We start from the raw sequence: 26,359 nt of genomic DNA, 5'->3' as shown, positions 1-26,359 counted from the left end.
CCATCCACTTGGTTCTGCTTCTTCTCGACTAGATGACCCAGCTTGCCCTGCCTCTCCCTTCCTTCCTCCCTACTGGTGCTGTTCACCACACCGCTGTAAAGGGCCGCTGACAACAGCTCCCTGAGCGCAGCTCATTATTCCAGGTAGAAAAGTGGCGATTAGCGAGGAGCCGCTGTTAATTGCTTATTTTGTCTCCGATTGTCAACGTGGCGAGCTGACGGAATTACAATCGACTTGCTGAACAAACACACTGCTGTTCGCCCCCGAGTGATCGGTGTCGGCCGGAGGAGCTCGTATCGCTGAACCAAAACACCAAAGCCTCTTCATTTGCTCCCCTGTGATGAGAAACTACTTCGGGGCACTTGACTAACAGTCGAGGTTTAATCTGGATGTTGAGTCTGGAGTTGAAAGCCTCGCTGACATGAGTGACCTCGCACAGCGCAACATTCTGATTCACTGATCCTTCTGTTCGGATAGAAAAAAAGCTCGGGGTGCCAATATGTGTCGGCAAGTCAGGACATCTTTATCCTCAGGCGCTTTGAGGAACAAGTAAGCTGAATTCCTGTGTCGTGACGGAAGTGGAGCTCAGTTGGGAGAAGAAAACTGCCTGCAAACCCCATCCGGCGAAGCAACGCATCGGTTTTCCACCGCCTCTCTGCAGTAACATTGTTCGCCTGAAAGCTCTTTCCATCTGAGCGTTTGAAACGTGTGAATTAACGTCAATCGCAGAGCAATTGGCAAGAAAACAAGGAGAATCATTTCAAAGTCGGAGCTCAAAATGACAGTCAAGCCTTTTAGGATCGCTGTGTGTGACAGGAATGATGGTGTGTGTGGGCTTGTTTATCTTGCTTTGTGGGGACCAATTCTTGGCTAAACACTATCCTTGTGAGGACCGTATGACATTGTGTGGACATTTGGCTGGACCCCGCAAGACACAATTTGAGGATAAAGACTTCAAAATAACTGGGTCATTATAAGTCGGTTTGGTTCAGAGTTCTGGTTAAGGTTAGCCACTTGTTTTGGACGGTCAGGTTTAGGGGAAGAGGCTGGGGAAAGGGTTATGACAATGAAAAACCACACAATGTCCCCACATGGATAGAATACAAAGATTTATGCGTGTGTGTGTGGTAGTATATATATATATATATATATATATATATATATATATATATATATATATATATATATACATACAATTCTAGAAAAAATATTCCTTTAAAATATCATTGGATAAGTAATTAATTTTATTTTCTTTCTCTTACAGAAAACCCGATTATACAACATGCAAAAACTACCAGCTATGGTTCAACAAAGTTGCAAGAACATCCAGTCAACTTTCAGAAGTGTCGCAGCTGTAAAGGCGACCTCTTGAGTGGGACCAGCTGCATCCTCGCTGCCTGTTCAGTCTTCCTTTTTCACCACTTTTACAGAAACAGATGAGGCGATATTTTCTGATCTTCTAACTTAGTCCGTCCGTGTTTGAGAATTTTCATGTTTGGTTTGGCAAACATTCTCTTTTGTCTTCATCGCTGAAGAAAGAGGTGGAGGGACCAAAGGCGAGTGGGGGGCAACAGGCGGAATGTTGAGAGTCAACAGCAACATTCCTGTGCCTGCTGACTGCTACCTGACAAGTTTCCTAAGTCATTATGTGGAAAGAGAAACAAGATGCTGAAGAGGTTTTAATCATCAACATCTGCATTTTGGGGATTTGGGAAGTGGTAGCTTTGCAAGACATTTGGAATCCAGATGGGGAAATCTGGGGTTTGGATCAAACCTGCGTCTGGCCCAAACAAACACTCAGGGGTTAACGGATGACTTTATATTATCTGCAGGTGTGCGTGTAATTGAGTGGTCTGTCTATTTGTGATGAAGATCTGTCCAGGGTGTCCCCCAGCTCTTGGCCCAAAACAGAACATGGTCTTTCCAATAGTTCCTTTTGAACCATCCCCAATAACGCAGAGATTTTCATTCATGGTTGTCGTTTTAAACTTGTTTTTAATGCATGAAATTCCCAATAAATACACAATGAGTGAATGAGACTAGTGATGGGTCGATGAGGTTTCATGAAATATCCCGTCCTGATTTTCAGAGGCCATCAGATGGCGCTGTGTCCTGGCCTTTGACAACTAAAACACTGTTTCATCAGCCCCGCAATACTGTTTCATGATACCTCATGTACCCATTACTAGTTGAGACTCTGACTCAAGAGAGATTTCTAATGCGGTCAGCTGACTTGGCTCATCATAAGCTCCATGTTCAACACAGGTTTGTTATTTCATCAGTTCACACTACGACTTTCTCTGTGGGGGGAATGCTTCTTAGAATGCACTGCCTCCTGCAAATAATTTCGAGAACCAAATAGGTTCACACCACCCGAAAGCGACTATTGTATCTGTAATTTGGGTCCAGGACTAGGACATGTTTGGTGCGATAAGAGTGAAAGTTGAACTCTGGCGACAGGGTAAAATGAGATGAAGAAGTGAAGATTGTAGTGGTTGCTGGAATATATCACTCACTGAGCTGATGCGTCCTCTGACGGCTATGAGACACCAGTGTCCAACTTTTGATCTTTTGGTCGGTGGAAACCAGCGACAACTCATGTCGTCTACTGTCGCGACCTGAGTTGCGACAAGGTTGCGACAATAGACGACATTTAGTGTGAATGTAAAGTTAGACTCAGTGTTTATTAGCATCCTAAGATCCAAGTCATCCGCTATAAACTTTGGTTAGTTGAGATCCACAGGATGACGCACGATCAGGTGGGTGGCTTCCTGTTAAGACAATCCTGCCTGGATTGACTAACTCATGAAATATGTGCATGTTTCTTCAGCAATTGAGAAGGAGCTCAAGCCACAAGAGCTGGTGTGTCGTAGGGCTGCCATCGACTACTGTGAATTACCTGTGTTTTGACCTAGTTTGAGTTTCTGTTTAACCTAAAGTTGCTTGAACCATCCCTTCTGTAAAATCATTTCACTGTGATACTCGGACACTGTACACTTTGAAACAAAACCATATATGTATCTCATATAATGTATATGATCAACATGCTCCAAAGATCTCATTTGAATGACTATCTAAGACGCTGAGTTCAGGGAAGCTCCGTTGTTCAGTTGTGGTTATTCTTATCAGTGCAGGACACTTCACATACTTCCCAAGGAGACAGACGACACTTCTCTACATCACTGTAACTAAAAAAAAAGAAAAAGAAAATCACTGTAGTAGCGCAGATGTGACCTGTGTGACATCATTAAAAACAATTCAATCTCCTCCAACAGTTACCTCCGTGCTAAATGATGCGCTAGCTGTTAGCTTGAGGGTGTGCGGCGTCACAGAAAACACGGAACATTCTCACATCATTCTGCCATGGTGTCGAAGGGGTTTGCTGATTCTAAAGACACGTTAAAACAAAGGCACACTTTTGAACACTATGACCCGTCGCCGTTGGAACCTCGGTGACTGCTGCGGTCAGCAGCGACTTGGACCTCAGTGAGGAACCAATTGGAGGAACAGAAATGAACATATCATGATTCTAGAGAATCTGATAATTTCTTATTGCTTCTGAATAACAACAAGGTCTCGATGCCCATCCTAGGGCCCATGTGTGTTGACACAAACAGCAATGACACGCATCGACACACAGATTTTGACGTCAATGAATTTTTGTTGGGAAACCAACACATCCCACTTGCCTCTGGCATTGAAGGGTGGCACTTGTTCTCCCAGCACTGCAGTTTCATAGGAGAATGGAGCTTGGAGTTTTTTGTCAGTTGGAGAAACCTGAGTCCGTGCAGGATTCCCACACACAACCACCCGACCACCATAGCACAAGCCTAAATTCTGACCAATGACTATAGATCACAATGACTTCACATGCAAAATACCGAGTAGTCGTCTACATTGTAGTGTGTCCTTTTCATTCTCTCAGATCAATAACCCATCAGTAAAACCTCCGCAGTCTCTCGACAGATATCCAGTCGAGCGACGAGCCTCTACACTGCTCAGCCTCATAATCCGAGTGGATATTGATGAATGACGGGGAAGGGGCTGAGTGGGAGGAGGGGGATTATCCTGCACCTGTCCCTGTTATTGGATTCTATTCGGGTACTCAGAGGACTCTATTGGCCCGTCTTCATAATTTAGCAGATGTGAAGTAGTAGAAGGTGAGGCAAGGACACACACTGACTCCAGAAGTGGGACGGAGATCAGAAAGTAATCCCGCATTGAGGTGTCACGGAGAAGGTCTGGGACTTTAGCTCAGACGGCTTGATTGCTCTGCTGCCCATCCCGGCCCTCTGACTCCCGACTGTGCTTCCCATTTGAATGATGAAAGTAGAGGAGGAGTGGTGAAGTTGTGATTAGTAGGTGAAGGAAAGCAATGAAAGAATGACCCTAAAAGTACAAACTAAAACAATAATCTAAACATTCATTGAGGGTAGTCGGCCGCTCAGCAAGAGTCATAGGAAACATGATGGTAGCAGATGTTTAAATCCCAACTGTGACTCACTTGTTACTTAGTAAGAACAGTTGACTATCATTCGCTTCTTTTAAAACCTTTAAGGTTGTTTGTTTTCAGGTTTGACATGTATTGTATTGACTCGTGTTGGCTCTCTGTATGGTCATAGACCCCCCTACAGGCCATGAGACCATGAGTTTCCCAGAGTGATGACAGGGTTTCTCTTTTTCATTGTGTTAGGTCAAGATATCTATCATCCTTCATGGGTCTGTTGGACAGAGATTAAAGGAGGTGAAGAAGGGAGGGCAATATTGAGACAAAGCTCGGCCTGATGGCTTGGACATGCAGAGAGGAGAGACAGTGTTGGTGGGAAGTGCTGCGAGAAGAACAGCGCAACATTCAGCCGTTCAATCATGTTAAAGTCTTTGCCACTGTAATTCAGAACAAGTTCTCTTCACACTATGAACTTCATCACATAACCACTTCGGAAACAGGACGTACATGAAGGAGCTTGTTGATTTAATAAAAATTAACTTGAACAAACTCACTTTTGTGCGAGTGATAAAACATTTTCACTCAACAACACTCATCTCGGTTTAGGTTGCAACACTTAATGGAGAAGGGAAGTTGTAACTGGAGCTCATCTCAAAAGACCTTTATGATGTTTGTGTGACATAACTGCACCAGATCAGACTGAAGCCAAATGGACTTCTAAAGTTTCATCACCACAAGCCATCGAAGTAAATATCCAGGCCTCCAATGTTTTGCTGTGGATATCACTTAAGAACCAGAGCTGTGATCATTATCTGGCTGGTCATGGTCAAGTTTCCCATCTGTCACACTGCCATGTCCCTCACTTCCCATCAACACACACAAACACATGCTCACCAACATTAACTCACTACAGAAGTGTGTTTTTGATGCTGAACATTACAGATTGCTACCTATTTGTTTACCTTTCACCCTTTGGATTTATTTTGTTATATAACTGTCTAATCAGCATTTTTATTTTTTTATTTCCTTGGTACATATTGTTTTATTCACAGTTTAAGACTAGCAGACTCTTTAACGCTGAGTCTGAATTTGTTTATTGTGGCAGCGACTTCATTATTTATTCATGACATAAATACTGAATTTCTTCTTTTTGGGATTATGAAAGGTGAATTGTTTCGAAGTGTGTGACAGATTTCTTTTCTGCTGGTTTAAATTGAATGAAAATGTGAATGTAGCTTCTGTAGAGTGTCTCTGGACTGCCGTGGTCATGTCTCATGGATAAGGACTAGATCAACAATATGAACTGCGAGGTCATAATGTAATGGCTGGCTAAAGGTCATTACAGGTGATGTAATGATAAAAGCATGTGTCTTGCTTTCAGGTTCGGTATAGACCTCTAAATTGTTTAGCTTCTGGCAATAAAAAAAATGAAGAAATGGGAAAAAAAGTTTAATACAACTTTGTAGCGTGGTAAATAGAAACGAGTAAAAGCCATTTAAGTGACAGTTGGATTAAATGATGGATGAATACAAAATAGAAAAGATGATAAAAAGCTAACTATAGCTTATAGCATATAGCTTATAGCTTATATGTACTGTCCTGCTCTTGTCACCGCTAGGGTCAATAGTGAGATAAGATTTTTTTTTTTGTGGGTCCATGTCAGGAACCAGGGAGGAAACTGACTCAATGAAGGTGAAAGCCATGTCAGATGTTCCACGCAAGCTGACGAAAAAAACAACACATGAGCTCATTCTTCCTGATCTTCCCGGCAAAGTTGTAAACACAGAGAGCCGCCGCTTCCTGCAGATTAATCTGCCAACTTGCTTACAGCCACGAAGCAATCAAATCTCCGTTCATTTGTGGTCAACTGTAGAATGATCTGTTTTAGTCCATGTGACACCATTTAGCGGACCAACTGGAGCATGTGAACTTGTCAGCTTTATATTTCTACACTTTGGAATGTTTGCTCCTTTAAAGGCAAAACGGTTTTTAATCTACCCCAATAAACAACATGCTACAAACAGAATGTTTATGAGGAGCGTTTGAAGATGTTGAAGGTTCTTTCCTCACTTTGAGGGTGTAGCCGAGTGCTCATGTTTCTCTCACATGGTGCAAACATGAAACTTTAGTCGGTGAAGTCAAGCCACCATTTGAGAGTCAAATGAGCAAATGAATCTGCACTTCACAGTGAGGGAACAGAGGGTTGGCTGACTGGTTGTGAGCTGTTGTATAAGGTTTAACCACGTTCAGGATGTGCACTTGACCTCACCGAAGGTGATGCAGGAAGCCTGTGAAGGGGAGTAGTTGTGTTGCAGTGTAGGAAAACTGCTGAGATCTGGTTCCATGAAGGAGACCATGGGACAGCCATGTGTTGCCTTTTGGATTTGTGTTTTGTGGTTGTGTTGCAGCAGTATTTACTGAATGTTTTGCAGTGTAAGTAAGGATTAATGTACTAAACTAACATTGGCCTCAGGTACACACACAGATAGACCCCTCATGGTGCTCGAGTGCCACCATCTTGAGAAAAACAAGTTGCCCCAATATGTACTTTGATACCTGAGTTTGAGTTATTTGAGTTTGTATAAGAATCATTTCCTGACCGGCACCGTGCCGTGACCCCTCCCACTCCTTATGCAAGCAGCCCCTCAACAGAGTTCTGACTCCTATCCTGCTTTCAACATCGAGGTTCAAGGTTTCCACCTGGAATTTTTCTAACCGTGGCTCCCCGGGACCATCACATGTAAAAGAAACATATTTCTCGTTTATTTTAGAATGGATAAATATTCACAGTAAAGTAAAGTAAGTATAGTACAGTAAAGTAAAAAAGGTATATTTTACTTAAAACATGTAATAAGCCTGCATATCAGATGTTTTTATATTAGCCTAATCTTTAATAATCATCATCCCCACCTCTTCTCTTCTTAAAAGTCACTAAAAGTTTTTGTCTCTCGCTTCTCAAAACAATCTGACAGCACTGGAGATCATGTGTCCCTCTTGCTGCCGCTCGTCTCCCACGACAAGCTAGCAATGATTAATCGTATCACGACACTAAAATACATTTAAATTCACTCCTTTATAGCAGGAGGTAGTTCAGAGTGTACATTTTTAGCCTGTTAGCAGCTTGTGACCGCCTGTAAAAAAAAAAAAAAAAAAGCTGCGGAGGAGATGTAGAGAAGGCTGTAAAAGTGTTACGACGGCAATCTGCATCGCTGGCTGCTATTTCAACACTGCGGTTGCTACGTTTGACAAAAATGCTGCAGAGGACGAGATGGGTATTGTTTAAAAAGTACAACCTGCATGTGTCACTTGGAAACCTGGTTGTCACCGTCACTTTGGCTTTTATTTGTTTCACTATAATATTTCATATTTATCTTGCATTGAATTCCAAAAGGATCATTTGAAAGACCCTTTTATTTGCGACTGTTTACTCGTCTGAGTGACGAAGAGCACGGCTGGCAGGCGTCACCTGGCCTCACCTGGCATTTAATAACAGAGTTGTCCTCTTGTCTTCCACTAAGAGCCACCACTTAGCCGCCAAGATCAAGGCAATGTGTGTCCGCATGCTTTTGTCCATGTGACACCTGCTTTTGTGTACTTCAGAGAACTGGGCAGCACAGATGGACGACTTTTAAGTCTCTCTTTTGCTGAAGACACACAACCATGTTCGCTCATTATTGTGATTTCACCAAAACAAGCGGTGAAAGTGCATCTGATTAGCCCCGGGGCAGATCTGGAATGAAAAATGGATCGTTGGTGGACGCCTTTGAGTCGCTCGATGTGCGCCTGGTGGGCAGACTTATCATTATAACCTTGCAGAGCAGCCTCCAGCGGGAGGAGGCACGTCTGCAGATAAGTAGCCTGAGGACATAAACTTGCTGGGTAAAAGTACTGCGCGGCAAACAAGCAACGTCAAGCTTTTCTGAGGCGACATCGGCTGTTGAGAGGACAGACTGGTTTTGGGTGCATCCATAATGATGATTTGTTTGGCCTGGAGCCTGGACCATGATTTTGCATCGACAGCTGAGTGCAAGTGTCTCCGTAACAGCTGATAGACTGTGTGGATTTCAATGATGCTACACTTTCAAGATTCACTTCTGTTTGGGGTTTGATGACTGATCTGGAACTCGATAGTTAAGGTTGTTTGTACCGATCCTCATCTCCTTGTCACTCTCACAATGGTGTGAAGAATGAACCCTGTTCTAGCATGAAGCGACATAAGATGGGGTACGCCAAGTAACTCATGAGATGTCTTAGAAGCACAGCTGTAACTATGTATGACTCTGTAGGTTACTGTGATTCAATGTTACAGCTGAAGTCAGATTTGTACTCCATTATATGGATATTCTGTGCTTTACATAGCAACCAAACATGTACCATATATCAACAACCCACCTGTCTGGGAGAGCAGTGCTGAGAAAAGTCGCGCTCGGACACACATTGGCGAAGCAACTTTTCACGTGCGTCTCCGTCCTACTCAATATTGGAGTCATATTTCATGACATTTTGACAAAGAGAAGAAGCTGAAAAGGCAGATTTGCCCAGCTTCGGGGTCAACTGTGCTGCTAAAGCACTGGGGAGAACCCGGAAAGCTGCAACACTGACTAACATAATTTAACTACAGAAAGTGCATCATTTAGTAAGAAACTAAGTAGGATATTTGCCTGACAGCTGAAGGGGCTAAGGAGCTTTTCACACGGCGGATTCTGTCTCGGGTGGCCTGAGTCCGATTCGCCCCCAGCTGTGCAGCCTCGCACCTCTGCGCCTCAGGCTGTCCTTTCATTTCTTCCCACCTGGCGCACTATGTGCAAAGTAGCTGGTTTATGACCCACGACGAAGCACATCTGAAGCTAGTCGTCATTAGTCTGGGGACACTAGGGTCAGAAGTCCGAACTTATTTACGACCATCGGCTTGACCACCTTATTTGTCTGTCACTTCTTAACACTGCGAGTCAGCGTCACCTCAGGTATTAACTGATGACGGAGCACCGCCTGCAACAGGCGCTAAAGCCAAAAGTAATCATGAAAGAGTGTTGTCATGTTTATTTGACAAGAATATAGTGGAAACACACTTCATTTTACGGGCAGTCTTCATTTATCTACGCTACTCTGCGTACGCTAACATTGATGATAACAAATTCCGTCCAGTAGCTGACACCGAGGCTTCAGAGGATTCTGCCCCCATATATTTGCTGCTGCGACTGAAATGTTTTGGGATATGTGCCTTGTGTTGGGCAGCTCGGGACACGCTTGCGAAAAGTGTTATGACAGTGAGGTGTGCTTGTGGAATGAGGAACACCTCTATGAAGCAGTTTGTTAGTGAATTTTGAAAACATGGTTTGTGGACAGTGATGGGGCAAGCGTTCGAACCAGGGAAAATGTGGACTATAGGGCCTAGTGAGGGTACTCGCACAGGTACATTTTCATAACCTGGCTGATAAAAGGTGCCACCTTGTTGTATACTGTATGCTGAGACACATAAAGAAGGAATCATGTTCTCATGATCTTGGGCAGAGATCTGAAGAGTTGTTTTTGGCCACCATTTCATTGTCAATTTGAAATGTGCCCATATGAAATAACAAACCAGAATCTCATTCTTAATTCAAGAAAATCAAAGCGTCATTGACTAATGACATCACCTGACATGGATTTTTCCTGGGAAACTTTCCATTTCTACTTTCTACTTCGAGGACATCTGCTGCTTCAACTCAAAAGATTGGCATCTGTATAAGTTGCATGAGTTTCATCTTTAAAAAACAAGAGGAGAAAACTTTTGTTTCACGTATGAAGAAGAAACAACTGATATTTGTGGGACTAAAACATTAGTTTGAGCTGTGGGCTCAATCTTACTGTCTGTGTAGCAATAAATAAAGTAGACTTGCAGCTGGGTGGGACTTGGCAGCTTCGCACTCTGCTGCGAGCTGTCAGATCTTGCCAGTGCGTTTGTGCTACCGCATCACCTTGCGAACACTGACGCCAAACTGTCATCTCCATCTGCTTTTCATGAAAGCACAGCAGCAACCAACATCTGGGGCTGCCGTGCACTGCCAAGACGTCCAAAAATAGCAGATTCTTCTGGCTGTCGGTGTAAGACTTTCAACTCTGCGTGCACCTTTTCAGTCAAACATGGCTACTCAATTCAGAACACCAGAACATGACGTGCGGTTGGCCTCTGTTGCGCCTCACTCTGCAGTCACTCAGCTAAGACATGAATCAATCAAACACTGAGGCTATATGTGCTGTCATGGGGGAAAACATTTTCCTATAGCTCAGTGCAATAGTAATGGCAAAGGTTGTGGCATTAGCTCCATCTTTTAGCAGCGCAGTTTGTCTCTCAGTCTGTGGACCTATGATCCTTCAAGGCAGCAGTTCAAACCATCAGCCACAAACATTCTCCACTTCACGATGGTCGCTATACACACAGACAGCTGTTGAGCTGCCAACGTTCTGAAGTACATTCAGTTTGCAACCTTCACATCACAAATGAATGAAAAAAAAAAAAACAGGATTAAAAAGCAGTTAAACCAGTAAAGTGCTGAGATGAAGGGTGATGTTTGTTTTAGATCAACTCCGCAGTGTTTCCAAAACAAAAAGGATTTGAATCGCCTTCTAGTCTGTTATTGAAATACCCTTTGAACAAGCACATACAAATTGCCAAGCGCAAGCTCCAAGCATTTACAGTGGCGGTTCCTGTCCGACACCTCAGCCCAAAGGCTGAAGGTGCAACATTATAGAAGTAGTATTTATTACCCCTGCTGGCCACTGGCCTGGTGCGGCTGCGGGACCGGCTCCTCTGACGCTGCAGTCGGGACTTGCCAAGGAATCTGTAGTAGTACGAGGGTCTCCCTGACCCTTTGCGAGTGATGCCAGCCATAGTGGAACCCAAAGCAACAGCAGTATCCTCTGGAGAGTTCGGTGGAAGTTTCAGCTTAACTTGGAATCCTCATTTTCCCCTCAAACATCCACCTCAGTCTAACGTTTGCTCCTCTCCCACACGGCTGTGCTCCACCTTCTGCACACTCCCCCCCTCTCAAAGTTTCCCACAGTGAGATCCTGCAGGCATTGTGTCCGGAAGGCTGCGTGTATCCTGACTTGACAGGAAAGCAGCTTTTCGGTTCCAGAGCCAAAGTTGACTTAAAGGAATTTGTTAGATGGGTTCGAAAGCAGACTCCATCTGAAGATCTGAACTGGTCTGGTGTGTGCTTGTGTGGAACAAAGACAGAGGGGAGGGGACGAGGGGGAATGTTTGCTATAGAGTTGAGAACAAGAGAAAAGTTTGAGTAGCAGTCCAAAACACGGATCAAAGGAAGCTGGAACGGATTGTAATACTTGTCTTTTCCCTTCTCCCTGCCATGTAATCCTTTACAGACGCGGAGATCAAACGCCTCCCTGACAGAGCCCTAAACTCTTCCAGTGGAAATTAAACAAATACCCTAGACTGCCCCCCACTGATAATGATTCCAGATCCGACAGGAGTCTCAGGCACGCTCCATGTTTTACAGCTACACCGCTCTAATTTGCCTCCTTGGGCAGGAAGAGAATGGCAGAGTGACGTCCTATCACGGGCAGATGTTCCACAGGCAGTTAGCAGCGACAGTCCAGGAGAGATTAGGAGACCAGAGTCCAAATCCATTCACACACACACACACACACTAAGACACGGACAGGCACACGCACACACACATTCCCAGTAAGTCTTTGGCCAGTTTTACAAGGACATTATCCAACTTTCTTCTTGTTTTAACTACCTTTCTAACCATGTGTTTCACCATTAGTTTATTTTTTTTTATTCCTAGTTTAACTGCGATACATACTTTCAAGGAACCAAGTGGTGATTCCGCACATAATCCACAGAAAACCCCCTCTTTACAAAGAGAGTATATGTTGGAAGAATTCACTTTATTACTTTTGTGCAACCTAGTTCACCAAGTCTATGTGAGACTTCTAGTCAACCAAGCAGTGGTCAAAAATTTGTGTCTTGGAATCGACAGCATGTACTGTTCACCTGGTCTCGCCTCCGTCTTGCTGGATTCATGATTTTTTTTTTTTTTTTTTGGTGAGTCACAAAGACATTAAATCCCTGACAAATTAAGAACGTGAATGTGGCCATGAAAGAACCTTGTTTACATCAGACATGAGGAGAAATGTGAGCTCTCACAGTGAGTGTCCAACTGCTCCATTCCATCTGCAAATCATGGAGGTAGTGTGTTAGGGGTCTCCGACCGACCGTTTGTGAACAGGACGTTCTTCAATGAAGTTTTCTGGTTGGTCGGAAACAATCTAACAATGAAGGTTTTTATGTTTGGCTTTGTTTTGTTGGTTCACATGGATTTACAATGACAAAAAGACAATGTGTTCAATGTGCATTGAGTTTGGTCTCGGTCTTGGAATGGTCTGGTCTTGGTCTGGAGTCTGATTCGGTCTGGTCTGGACTACAATCTTTTGACTTTTTGAGATACTTTGCCAATCTTTACTTGAACACTGTGACATCGCCGTGATCTTAAGACAGCTAAACAACACACACACTTCACACACACACACACCAGATGGACATGCACTCACACAGCATTACAACATTCAAAGTGTGTGACCTTTTTTAAAAGAAATGAAGTGGCTCATTTATCATTTCATCCTCACAGTGGTTCTTAGTTGCCAGACAGATGACTTTTATTGCAAAGCTTGACAGTCACAGTGGGAAAAGTTACCCTCACTGGCGGAGCTGTGCTTCAGTGGCAGACAAAAAAAGAATTTGGGGGGTCATGCCGAGGTTGGTGCTACTCTTGGCTTCTGTGGGATGTGTGACCCTAACACAGCGAGGTAGAGAGTCACTTAAAGGTCAGGATAACATAAACATCTGTGTCTGGGGCCCAGCAGACCAGCAACTAAAAGTGACTGAGCATAACCACCGTCTTTATATTTACGCTTTAGGATAATTTCATTTTCACAAAAACTGGAAGAAAAAAATAATCTTCTGTTTCATCCTGACGTCGAACACTGCTGCAGCTTGTGCTAACAGCATTGTTAACTCTGCTGTTGCTATGAGACCACAACATATCAACAGTCGTTTTGGTGCTTGCTTCCCTCCAAACTCTCTCTGCTGTGAAACATGAAGCACAGACTGATTTAAATAGTCAGTCTTCTCTAAATCTAAGAACATTTCAGCTCGCCGCCGTCAATTCTGGACGACCAATTAGGAAGACATCAAAGCATCAAATCAAATGAGGCCGTTCATGGCACTCAGAACCAATGGGTTGGAGAATCCAAACAATATTTCACTCCAAATTTTGTGCACTTCAGAGCCATATTTGGACACACCTACATTAACTCTGCCAGTCACATAGAGGCATATATGAGGAGGGTCTCCATTCGCTTGTACGTGTATGAGCATATTTCAGTGAACCTTCAAGGGTTGGTCGAAATAATTTAAGTATGTTCACCAGTATTCACAAACATTCTATTGACTCCATGGTCAAGGGTTCAACTCTGGAATGGAACTTTTCTATTTCTTTTCTTACTTGCTGTTCACATTATCTACAGTGTTAGTTTGTTTTCTTGACATCTCTTAAAGAACCAGTGTTTGTATGGTTCCGACCATGTTTTGTTTGCTAAGGACGTATTGCGAGGTTGATCTGGATCAATCTGCATCTTGGAAAGTGAGTTGAAATCAGAATCAGACTCTCCTGCTTCAACTCACTCGACATGTGCGCTTCATACCTCTCTGAGTGGAAACTTTATGTTGCCATGAGATGAATGCGGTCGTCGCCATATAAGTGTGTAAACAAACCCTATTCGTCCGCCTGACTAGCACTGCACCACAACTTATTCCGCCTTCTTTTTCTGCACCTCACCTCTGCTCAGTTTTGTTAACTTTATTAGATACAACTTGGTAGCACACAAACATTAAAATATGGTTTTGAAGTGAAGCTCTTCTGTTAGTATTTGAGGTGAGATTACTGAAGTAGAAATGCACCGAACGAACCCCTTAAACTATTAAATGTGTTCCAGCATTCAACATCTACTGCAGACAACGTTGCCATCAACCTCACATCTCGCCCACAAAAGCTTCAAAACCTTCTCAAATTCTATTGAGAGCGACTGACGTCACTTTTTGTTCAACGCGTAAACACTGACTGACAAGGTCTTTGAGCCGAAGCGAAGCCTTATTTTAACAAAAAAAACACACACCACAGCCAACAGAACAGTCTAAAACAGTCTTACCTGGTGAGAGTATCAGGAAAAGGAACGCAGGGAGGCGGACATGAAAAAGAGGGAGAAGAGACACATTAGACAAACATAAATACAAACTCAAGTGTGGTTCATTCAGTCCTTGAAACGTGATTATGTTGGTGGTGGCAGCGTCAGGTGTCACCTTCAAACCTGTTTTGAAATGGCTGATTAAGGTTAAGGCTTCACCGCGTTCTTTTCTATGAATGTGTGTGTTAGTGCAGCGTTTAAATCATGTGATTTAAGATCAAATTGAGCCCTGTGGTTTTGTTTCCACTCTCTCGACTTTGACAGCAGAGAGGAACCAGCTGAGGAGGCTCGGGCATCTGATCCGGATGCGAGGGGACTCCGGTCTGGCCTGGGAAGAGCTGGAGGAGGGATCGGGAAGTTTGGGCTTCCTTGCTCCGAATGCTGCCTCCGCGACCCGACCCCGGATAAGAAGAAGGTGAAAATGATTCTCTTTAACAAACACCACATAAGTTATTTAAGTCGCGGTGAGTTATATTTCAGAGAAATTATGTGCAAAAGTGTAAATAAAACTGCATAAACAACAGCTATTTTATTCATCCGCAGAATTTCCCCACGGTGGGAAGAATAAAAGCTGTCTAATTTAACAACACAAACCTCGGAGGTTGTACATCACTACACTGTTACTGGCTGGCGGCAGAGCTGGGTGCTGCGATACTGACCCCTTCTGGTCAACGTGGGAGCTCACATGCTCTAGAGCAGGCAAATGCCTTTCATTCATTGACATGTTGCTTTTCAGTCTTGCTCTGACGTGGAGTTCATGATCCATCATCTGACAGACTTACTGAAGACATGCGCTTAAACACTGCTAAATAACAACGACAATATGAAGAAAGGTAATGGAAAACATGCCATGTAAAAGAAGGTTCAAGGTTGTTTTTAAAACATTCAAGAAGTTCAATGATGGCTTAACATCAGACAGAAAGAAACGAACAAAGAAAGAAAAAAAATCACTGAATAAAAGTGAACTACAACTAGATGACACAAAATCAATCAGACAAAGAGCGAGAAACAAAAAGGCAGGGTAGAAATCACAAAACCACAAAAGAGAACTGCTGTCTCACAATTGTAAATAAATACAAAAATAATAACACAAATTAAAAAAAAAAGAGGAAAACAATTAAAAGGTGTGTTGACGGTCATTGTTCTGTTAACTGAGGAAGTTAAATGAAAGTAACTGTTGCAAAAATAAACAATAATGACCACAGGAAACAAAAGGGAAAAAGTGGAGGCCAGGAACAAAATGAAAATGGAATTCACATGCGCCTGATTTGATATATCATTGAGTTAATAAAAAGAGAGATATTGATTTTGTCCCTTAAATGACAAGATCATATCATCCTGTCAGGCACATGAACAGTCCCGCGTCTGCCTGACGTCGGTCATGTGTCCTGCGGAGAAGAGAAGTGGAGGGGAACCAGGATGACTCACTGCGGCTCCATCTCTCTCTGTCACGCTGCTGCCCAGAACTATTCATCAAAAACGCCGCTCTGATCAAAGTCAAACACTTGCAGAATCATTTGTGAAGGAAACTCTCTGGTGAAATGAGTCACATCTGAGTCCTCGAGGAGACGACACATCATTAAAGTGAGTCGACACAAGCACGCAAACGAGACGACTCGCTGTTGTGGAGCCATGCTGCGTTCATGGCGACCGCCTTGGTGGAGACTCAAGAACAAATCATGTTGTCCCAGTCAGGGCTCTTGCACAAGGGGGACTCAGTGGGAAGCAGAGGCGACAAATCAAAAGGCTCAGAAGAGTTGTGAGAAGATGAGAAGCTAATGAAGGAGCCACTTGAGGGAGGACGAGACTCTTGATGTTTGTCAAAGTCAGACGCTCAAGAAAGAGCCGCTGAGTTCCGCAGCAGTCGTCTCAAATTTAAACTTGCTGTATAGTCCAAACAAGTGAGCAGAAATATGCAGACGACAAAGTCACAGTGCGACACCGAGAAAGTAATGACATCTACTAGTCGAGATAAAACATATACACAAAATAACCATGACGCCACTTGCTTAATGGATTTTTAAATTATGATTTCAAAAAATAGCCCATATTCATGGGCTGGAAACACATCATTTATGCCTTCTAAGAACTACAGTTGTTCACTTGTTCATCTGTTTTATTACATGTCATTCATTCTGTGTCACTGTATTGAATACAATATTAAAGAAGTATTCTTACTCAATATTCTTACTTGACTTTGTAACTACACGATAAATTTGTTTTAAAACGCTGACTGATTTATAATATTCTTTTACTCTAATTTTAACTGAACTAGTGGAGTACTAAGAAGTTTTAGTTATTTATTGTTCTGTACTTAAAACGTCTTCAAATGTATTTTATTTTTTCACACCTTCTTTCATTAAGTTTGCCTGTGGCTTCCTATCGTAGTCCAAGACGCTCCTAAATCTCTCGCTGTAGCAAACCAGTTCATACTTTTGCATTAAATATATCCAATTTAGAGTCATCAATGAAACTTATGACCCGTGGGTGCAGACCCGAGTGTTTAGAACAGTGATTCTTAACCATAAGGCCTTGGCCCAGGGTTGAAAGTTTTTTGTTTTACCCCTTTGGGCTTTGAGGGCCGCAAGCCACTCAGTTTTAATGTATGAGCCACATATAGTGGCAACAGTGTGTCACTGAATTGACTTGACAGCTGCAAATCTGTCATAGTTAACTGCTATGAAGAAGTTCTTGAAAAGAAAACTGTTGATGAAAGCACATTTGAGCAGTTTTGGATAGTAATTGGAACATTTTATGCCGATACTTCCATTTACACTTTTCTTCTTCTTTGCAGTTTAGCTAAAATATATGATTTTATTTAATGATATTTAGACATGGTTTTATTATATTTATTTTATTCAGAATTTTATTCTGTTTTTCTCATTTTCTCAGTAGTTTGCATCAAGTATATATATTTTTTTATTTTTGTCTTTAGTACATTTGATGAACATGACTTGCACCTGCTTCTACTGCTGGTTTGACTTTTCTCTGACAAATATCTTTGCAATGATTGTATGGTTTCATGTCATTTCACAAGGTTTTGGTTTGTTTATGTGTAAGCAGATTATCACAAATGAAATCAATAGTAATGAATCAGTTCTATTACTTGAATGGGACCTGAGCCCATTTGTTGTGGGAAAGGTGGGCCCCAAGATCAGAAAGGTTAAGAACCCCTGGTCTAGACATAATCCACACAAGCACAGGACGAACACAGAAAACAGCCAGGCTCATGCCTTTTTTGTTGTGAAGCAGCAGCACCGACCATTCCGGTACTCTGGTGTGCAACAATCACACAACGTCAATGATGTATGCAGCATGTGTTAGATTCAGACGAACCATCACAGCAGTCGTAGGTGCAACCTTAAAGCAGGGTTCTTTATTTTAAGTAACCAAGATCCACTCAGCTTGTGAAGCGACCAGCAAAACAACGCAGAGAACCCGGAAGTGGGTTGTATTGGTATCCAAACATGCTGTTACAACGCTGCGACCGTGGCGGCGACGTTCATTCTTCAAAACCAAGCGCTGTTTTCCAGCTTCATGAGAAACTAGGCTCCTGCTCAAGTTCATATCACACATCTACATTAATATTCCGGGCTCTTCGTGTGGAATTCAAGGAATTCCCTGGAGGCCAACGTCAGGGTCACGACCTGCCACTGCACAGAGACTCGATTGTCTGCAGCCACAATAGGCATAATTCGACCATGTGAAATTTAAGTGGCTCGAATGTTGGCTGACGTGTCGGCACGTTAGTTCGACCTCTTCTTCGGCTCGTGCGGCATTTTAGCCGCTCGGCTGTGGTGGTAAACATTCCAGACTAGTGGGACTGCTGAATGCATGAATGAGCAAAAATAAAGAGTGAAGAGGAAAGAGAGAACTTAAAAACACTGAAGCGAAGGTGTTGCTTGTGTTTAGGCTGCAGGGAAAAGTAGGTCATAAAAGGTTAGTGCTCACTCTATACCAGGTGTTGTCAGGGGATCAGTCACCTGGCAGAGACTTGGACTAGTGCGGCACGAACGCAGGCACTCAAGAAACTACAATAGCACATGAACAGTTTAATCTGGCTGGAGTATGTCAGGTGAAGAAGACAATGCAGGCAGGGAGAAACAGACAACTGGATTCCTCCATAGGTGGCCTGTGGCCGACTTTTTTTTTTTTTTACTTTTTACTTAATGTCTCCTAAATCATTTAGTTATGAGCATTCGCGAGTGAAGTGCATTTGTGACGTGCTTTTCTTCTTTTTTTTATTTAAACAAAAGCCATTTGAAGTCACTCCATGAATAAATGGAGCTCATTGGTAGCTGTGTTGTAAGTAAAATATATATTTTTTAGTTCAATAATAACAATAACAGACAGCCGTTTCTGATAACTCCACCAGATTTTGTTTTAGAAATATAAATAAATATATTATAAAATGGCTTGTCTCACAGAGGCACATCTGCCAACCTGTTTGTGTGTCTTTTTTTTAAATTTTTTATAAATAATAACCAACGACATCCTCCAATTCCATCCACATATATTATTCTGTGAACTGAAAGTATGGATAACCCAGGGAAAGGTTGTAAAAATAGCACCATGAGAGCTCAAGTTTCACGTTTGCAGTGGACGCACACTTTCCCACATATTTCTCCACTGTGTTTGATGTCTTTACCATGTGCTGCTTCATACATGTTCAAAAACAGACCTGTAATTATTCCCAGGTGTCGGCGGCAGCTCCCAGTCAGTAACTTAAGGAGCTGAAAGCAACATTAAGGAGGTCTGAATAGCAGTAACATGGCCTGGAGACCAGTGCTGGTCTAGACTGATATGGAAAGACCATTGGGCCATTTTCTTCTGCTCATCGCAGATGCAGAGAGCAGCAGTCCAAGTGAAGAAGCCAAGCCTTCCCTCTCCACTATCTGGGTTCTTCTGGGAGTAAACTGAGGTGTTCCCAAGTCAGTTGAGATACATGTGTACTACCATACCAGAGACCTCCTCCCAGTCGAACACATCACTAAGTAGGTGTCCAGGTAGAGTAGATACATAGGTGCAATTGTTCTGCTTTATAGTCTCTCCTGGATGTCAGAACCTCTGATACATGGGTCTACACTCGTTCCGACCAGTGACAGGGTTCATCATACGGTTCGATGGAGGAGATTGGGCTCCAGTTCGATGGCCCAACTCTCTAAACCGGACCGTCACCCTGGCAAAGTTTAGCTCTCTTCACTAAGAGACTGTGATCACTGGCGACAAGAGTAGACTGGATTCTCAATGAGTTGATCTAGTCCAAATCTCCACTGGATGACGTGACACTCGGCCTTCCAGCTCAGCTCTGTTGCTCACAAACAAACACACCTTCTATACATTTCTGCACATTTAACAGTGAGCAGGAACTTTGTATCGTAGTTATAGTGTCACTACTGAGGTGTGAGTCTAGAGCGAGCGGTTCATTGTGGGCTTGAGACAGGAAGTGAGATGTGGGAGAAGAGTCCACTTCCTCCTTTGATGCTGTTTTGTCTCAGCGTGTCAGACCACCTGGCATTACATAAGCATCACGATTCCTCTCTTTGCACACACAGACGTGTGTGTTAGAAACTCTGATGGTGCTGAGATAAGACTGAGCCAGAACAGACAGTCTTGTCACTTGTTATGTTGGTATGTTGACGCTGGACGTCAGCGCTACATGCAGACAGGTGAAAATGAATCGCATTGCCATGGAGACAACGTTCTAGATTTGAATGATCTTTGAAATCAACTTCATGATGCGTGCAGTGCATGTCTCAGCGGTTAAAAAAAGACAGCAATACAGTAATGCTAGCACGGCTAAAACTAAACAGACTGCAGTTGTGCACGGGCTGCAGCAAAGTGAGTCAGCAAAATTATAATCTCTATGAAGTTCAGTTTAAAGTTTATTCTTATGACCTCGACGACGCGAAAAGCAAACCATAAAAGAAAGCCCTGGTCTACTTGATCTTGTGGAGGTTAATTTGCTAGCGTGCAGTTCCTATCCTTTTCTTTTATTTCCCTCGTAGAATTAGCTTTGGCATCAAAACATATGTTTTATTTCTGATGAACAAATGAACTGACTTAGTTAACACGACCAAGTAACACATCAAAGTATACTTTCCTGAGAATACGTCAGTTGGCAGGTAGCACACGTACCAAAAAGATTTAGATTAGCTTTTATTTATTTTTTTATTCATTTCTTGTTTGACATTTTACATTCACCATAGATGGAAGAATTATTACACTTAATTACACTTTAAAAAACTTACCTACTTAAATACCTGGAAGAAAAAAAAAAAATAAATAGAAAATACGGTTTAACTTGCGGTTTTATGTGTGGTTTCGTTTTTCACCCACAAACTCTTTTATTAAACTTTCACCCTCAATGGAATGAAACCGAAGCTCATGTCTCTGCACCATCAGAGGAACCGCTCCTTTAATCTTAACTGCGGTCATTAAAACATTAAAGGATGCACGATAAGTTTCCACAGAACTTCACCACAGCCCCCCGTACTCTTGTCTCTAGCTGTTTAAAAGGACCTCTGCTCTTTGAGTCAGTGCCACCTTGCGCTTGTAGTCACTCGCGAACGAATATCAGCTGGTTTTGTTTTGACAGCCAGAAACTGTTGTGTAATAGCATCATGCTATTTCTGTCTTCTTTTCCATTCGGTCATTGTTCCGTTAAACTTTATTACTTGTTTATTGGTTTCTCCGTGTGTTCTGCTAGACAGGTTTGTCAACTCGATAGCATCTAGTTTTGACTTCAACAGAGCTGCTTTTTTCTTTCCTCTGGAGGTTTCCTGGCTGTGAATCACAGCACTGAAGAACCAGGACTATTTTCAGTGCTAAAAACTGCTACCGATAAGAGACCCCTAATCCTCAAGGAAAGGGTCGCCAGCCGACTGTGAGGAGCAAGTTGGAAAGGAGATTTTTTTTCGAGGTGGAGAGTAACAGTATCTCAGAGTGTTGTTCATGAGTGAGGGAGGATAGAGTGGAACACATAGATGTATGGGATGTCAAGAACTCAATATGTCAAGGAGAAGAAAGAAAGAGCCGAGTCAAAGACAAGGCTCTTCTTCGACTTCGACAATATCTACTCTCACTCAGCTTTTATGGACCAAAAGAACAGGAGTTTTCTCTGTCTGGACTCACATTAGATCCACTGCTCCTCCGAGAGAAGACAGTTGAGCTGCCTCAGGCATCTTGTCAAAACACAAGTCTACCTCATATTTACTTCAGCATATGTCACGCTCATAAAGAACCTGTTATTTCACTGCAATCAATTCACTTGCTATCACTTGTTCTTGATGCTTGCATTAGCCTCACAACTCCTTTCTTTTTTTTTACCAGCAAGCATCTACAAATAGATGTTGGTGAGACTCACAAAAACTTCTCCCAAGTCAAACTTAACTGGGACAGACAAGAGTCTTTCCAAGTTATAAATCCACGGGCGTATCAAAGTAAACTTGAGTGAGTGACGTCGCTCAGACACAAGTCGTCGGCTGCCTGTGTTCTGATGACTCACATTTGCAGCGCCTAACACTCCTCCGCACAGACAATGATCTGGAATCCATGTTTCTCGCTCTTAAAAAAAAAGCTTTTCATCTTGCCTTCAGAGAGAAATGATCAGCCACATCGACAGACAAATGAAATAAGACGCGCCTGGAAGCCGGCTGACACTCGACCTGAACTATTTCCTGTTATCTGCTGCTTGGTTGGAAACTCACTAGGTGGTCCGGCTTCCAAAACAAGCACAGGAACTGGAGCGGACGTCAGACCTGGGTACAGTTTTGATATGCTAAATCATGCGAGTCATTTCTCGCCCGTCTTGACAGCATCACCTTGTAGGTGTCGATAATATCCAAGTCGTCACGCATCATGGCATCTCACAGTTCATCTCTGTCCTCCTGTGTGTCACAATGGTTCGGCTTCACTGAAGTTTGACATTGTATTTGGAGTAGTGAGAAAGGTCTTTCCCTTTTCATGTCATGTGGTACTTCACACAATTTTCAAGGAGTTCCTTTGAGTGACACACTTTTTGAACAAAACACATCTTTGCTCGGCAAAGTCTGGCCAAGATTCTCTCTCCCTAGAAGGTGAAACACTGAAGGACAGCAGTGAGACATGATCTCTCCAGCGTTCCATGGTCCTGCTTCCACAGGGACACCTCACGAAGGAGGTGTCCTAACCCCCTCAGACCCTAACCAAACGGGGAACATATATTCTTACAAGTTCTGTGTCGGATAAGCCTTTCGTCCTCCAACGTTTTCAGTCACCATAACAAACACTTTTTGAAACAGGGTCGCAGTTGGCTTCATTTGGTACAAGGCAAAACCTTTTTTGGCCTCTTGCATCTCCTTCTGGTCTTTTTGAAAGCCATTATATGATGGGAGAGAAGTGGTGTAGCGCATTCAGAAGGCTAAAATGAAAGATAAAAGAAAGAAAAACAAGCCCCGACTGTCACGCTTCTGTACGAAACTGATGATGACTCGTCCATGACTGATTTAAGTGAAGACAGTCAGGAAATAAAATGTAACCATCGCAATAACCAGTGTAATAAACTTGAGAAAAAGTGTGACGTGTTGAATAAACGACAGACAACTGTGCTCTCCCTGGTCGTACAAACAGAAGCGACAGTAAGAAAAAAAAAATCAAAACACCTCACAAACCTCCATTACGAAAACATTGGCAAAGAATATACCTGTAAAAGCCTTGTTTCAATATGTTTGAAAGTGCAGTTCTACACAGTGTTGGGTGGGATTTCAAACCTGCTTCATGGACTGTGATTAGAATTCAACAAAAGTCGTGCTCCCACCAGGGAAAAGACATACGTCAAACAGGAGAGGGGGAAAAGTATTGAGCATTACTGCTGCAGAACTGGATCAAGAGTACAGAGATTGTGGTTGTTCACGCAGCACTGTGACTACAACAACATTGTGGCGTATGGTAAATGCTGACACAGCAATCTGCCTTGTCAGATTGTAAGCCGACAAGAATTCCTCGGCAAGCCCACACATCTGGTTCGATGGCAACAAGAGTGGAAAGTGGGAATATCAGAAGACTCCACGGATCAGAGCCAACTCGGGTCCCCATTAGGTCCATGCAGTGATGAATCTTGAGGGAGGGGGGTGTCACCCAGATGTGAAATACATACTTTGGTCCACATGAGCAAGTCAACTATAAACTGTCAACTATATACTGTTTTCACATCTATCCACTCATGGCCCGCTTTTAGAAGTTTGGTTTCAGTGGCAGTAAAATGGAAGAAATAGCAATTCGACATTGAACATCACAAACTCATGCTACCTCTATGAAACTGTTTGGCAAAGGAGTATCGCGTTTGTCACTGCCAAAATAGTAATGCAGCGGATCCAGTTACCTCGGAAGTTGGAAGTTCTAGGAACGGGATCACGTCCAAGTTCAATATGTTTCAGTTATTGAGGTTGGAAAAGAAGGTGGCAACTCCCACGAAAGCTATTGTCAATATGTCGGAATATGTGCAACTTCTTGATAAATATAAAGCTTTGTTTACAACAAGAAAACGTGCAGGGTGAAGAGGAAATACCACTTTGTAGAATGTGTAAATGTGTTTCTCAACCTCTCAACCTTAGATAATCCAATGTCAGGTGGCATCATCGGGGGAGGCGGAGCTGGGAATTTCCCCATTTCCAAGTACAACCGGAATCCACCTTATATCTAATTCATCTGTACATGTAACTTTGAGTGAGATGAATGTTATTTAGGAAGTTTTCAGCTTTTAATTTGGCTCTGCAGTCACATAGCCAGCTAACATCAAAGTCATTTTATCATAAAACATGCGGCACATGTGAGCTCCGTCTCTCTGATGTCACAACCTGAATGACCTCAAGTTAGGAATCATCGGTGCATGTATTAGAGTAGCTTGTTAACTGCAGTGTTTCAAGATTAAAACATAATGGTCATGTGACTATCATCTGCTGCGTGGCGCTACCAGTTAGCAGGCGACAGACAAGGCTTATAGACCTGAGCTAGTTATTCAATATAGCATGAATACAATGGATATAAGTCTTCTCATATTTTTCACTTTTCCCCCATAACAATAAATTCTGAGGACACTGTAAGATTTGTGTCGAGTCTCACACAAATTTTTAACCAGTAGCAGATGAACTATGATGTTGAATTATTCTGGTACTGGAATGTCCCGGCATCTGATCTTAATCCAGCAGGAGCTATAGAAAGAGATTCTTGGAGTCCTATAGAAGGCACCTTTTTTGTTTGCCATCTCAGCGGCTTAACTTAAATTAGTGTAAGCTGATATGACGTCCCACTGGTCTAATTGTGGGTCAACAAACAGAGGGGAGGCAAGTGAGTGGATCTGGATCTTACTCCACACGATCTTGCTCCTTCAGGCTGTAGCTGGCTTTTTCTGTGTGACCGCATCCAAATGTGTTAAGTTTTGGGTCTTCCGTTGTCCTGACTCTATGGACCACCCAATGATGGCAGCCTTTTTTCCTTGTCTTGAAAACACTTGATGATTATTGTGGGAAAATAACTGCAGCCAAAAAATATTTGTCAATAACAGAGACTCAGTTATTTCTGAGGTCTTGCGGATAAAATTGCTCAAGAAACTTCAGGAACCTTGTCCTGTGCAGTCGCTGGACTTGTACAGACTGTCACTAACTAGAATCAAGCTATGTGCGAGGAGAATATTGCGAGCACATTTCTAGTGGTAATTCGGAGTTATTTAAGGATGTTATCACACAACATGCCATTGGTAGTTGTAGATACAATGGCAAGACACAATGTGCTCTGGTGGAAGTAGACTGAACAAAAATATAAACGGCCCATTTGAAATATTGATGCCCAATGAAGTGTGTCACCCAAAGTGAGCATATATTGTATTGTACTTGTGCAAAATGGATACTTCTCTTGGTTTAGTGTTCCACCACTTTCTGTGTGCATTTACTCAGTGATGCATTAATTCCTTGCAACAATGCTCAAACAGAAGCAAACAGAGCAGTACCCAGAGTACCCACTCCTTATACTAGAGACATTACAAGGCCAGCCCACGCTGAAGAAGAGTGATGTTCACAGACAACCCGAATGATATTAGAAACTCAAATGTCAAACATGGGGCGTTTATATTTTTGTTCAGTCTAAATATAAGGACAAAACTGGTCAAATCACAGGATACATTGTTTTATTTAATGGAAAAACAACACAGGTGAGTTGTATTTTAGTGAACTAAAACCAGATTATTTTTTTGTCCACAACCAACTGAAAGCAGCCTCATGACCCCGTCTTGGTTGTAAACCTGCCTGTTGAGAATCACTTCTTTAGATCAGTCAAAGTTGTTTTGAGAGTTCAAGCCTCACTCCAAAATGAGCTCTCACTACGAAATGCAGGGATCATTTATCTTGATCGCCAAAAGTGCCACCCCGCCCTAAATAATGCACATTTTCACTCAGCAGACCTCAAATCCATGTTGATGGCAAAACCTCTCTGCAATATTCAAGCATATTAAAAACCCCCTCAGTCGTCTGTGATTTATGACTTGATAATTACAAAGCTCGGCGGCTAGCTTCAATTGAGAGAACCAGAAAGGCTGTAGAGGGAACAGAGAAGTTTTGTCCCGCTGTAGTTCTATTATCGAGACCATAAGACACAATCCTGGTGTAAAAAATACGAAAAACAAGACTG

The 26,359-nt window shown here is 42.7% G+C and overlaps 1 protein-coding gene across 9 annotated transcripts in view; it reads right to left on the bottom strand.

Annotated features, from left to right (window-relative positions):
- Window positions 1–26,359, bottom strand: part of dab2ipb (DAB2 interacting protein b) — a 141,111-nt gene that overhangs the window by 75,504 nt on the left and 39,248 nt on the right. For 2 of the 9 annotated variants that reach the window (XM_053853985.1, XM_053853986.1), the window contains exon 1: window positions 11,195–12,191. The exons of the other annotated variants lie outside the window; for them this stretch is intronic. In XM_053853985.1, the coding sequence (XP_053709960.1) occupies window positions 11,195–11,318 (124 nt within the window). In that variant the 5' untranslated portion in view covers window positions 11,319–12,191. Of the gene's footprint in view, window positions 1–11,194; window positions 12,192–26,359 lie in introns of those variants that run through there. 9 annotated transcript variants of the gene reach the window in all.

The sequence above is a fragment of the Synchiropus splendidus genome, chromosome 1, assembly GCF_027744825.2.
Source record: "Synchiropus splendidus isolate RoL2022-P1 chromosome 1, RoL_Sspl_1.0, whole genome shotgun sequence".
Lineage (NCBI taxonomy): Eukaryota > Metazoa > Chordata > Actinopteri > Syngnathiformes > Callionymidae > Synchiropus > Synchiropus splendidus.
Note: the sequence above shows the minus strand (reverse complement) of the source record. Positions and strands in the feature narration are given on the sequence as shown.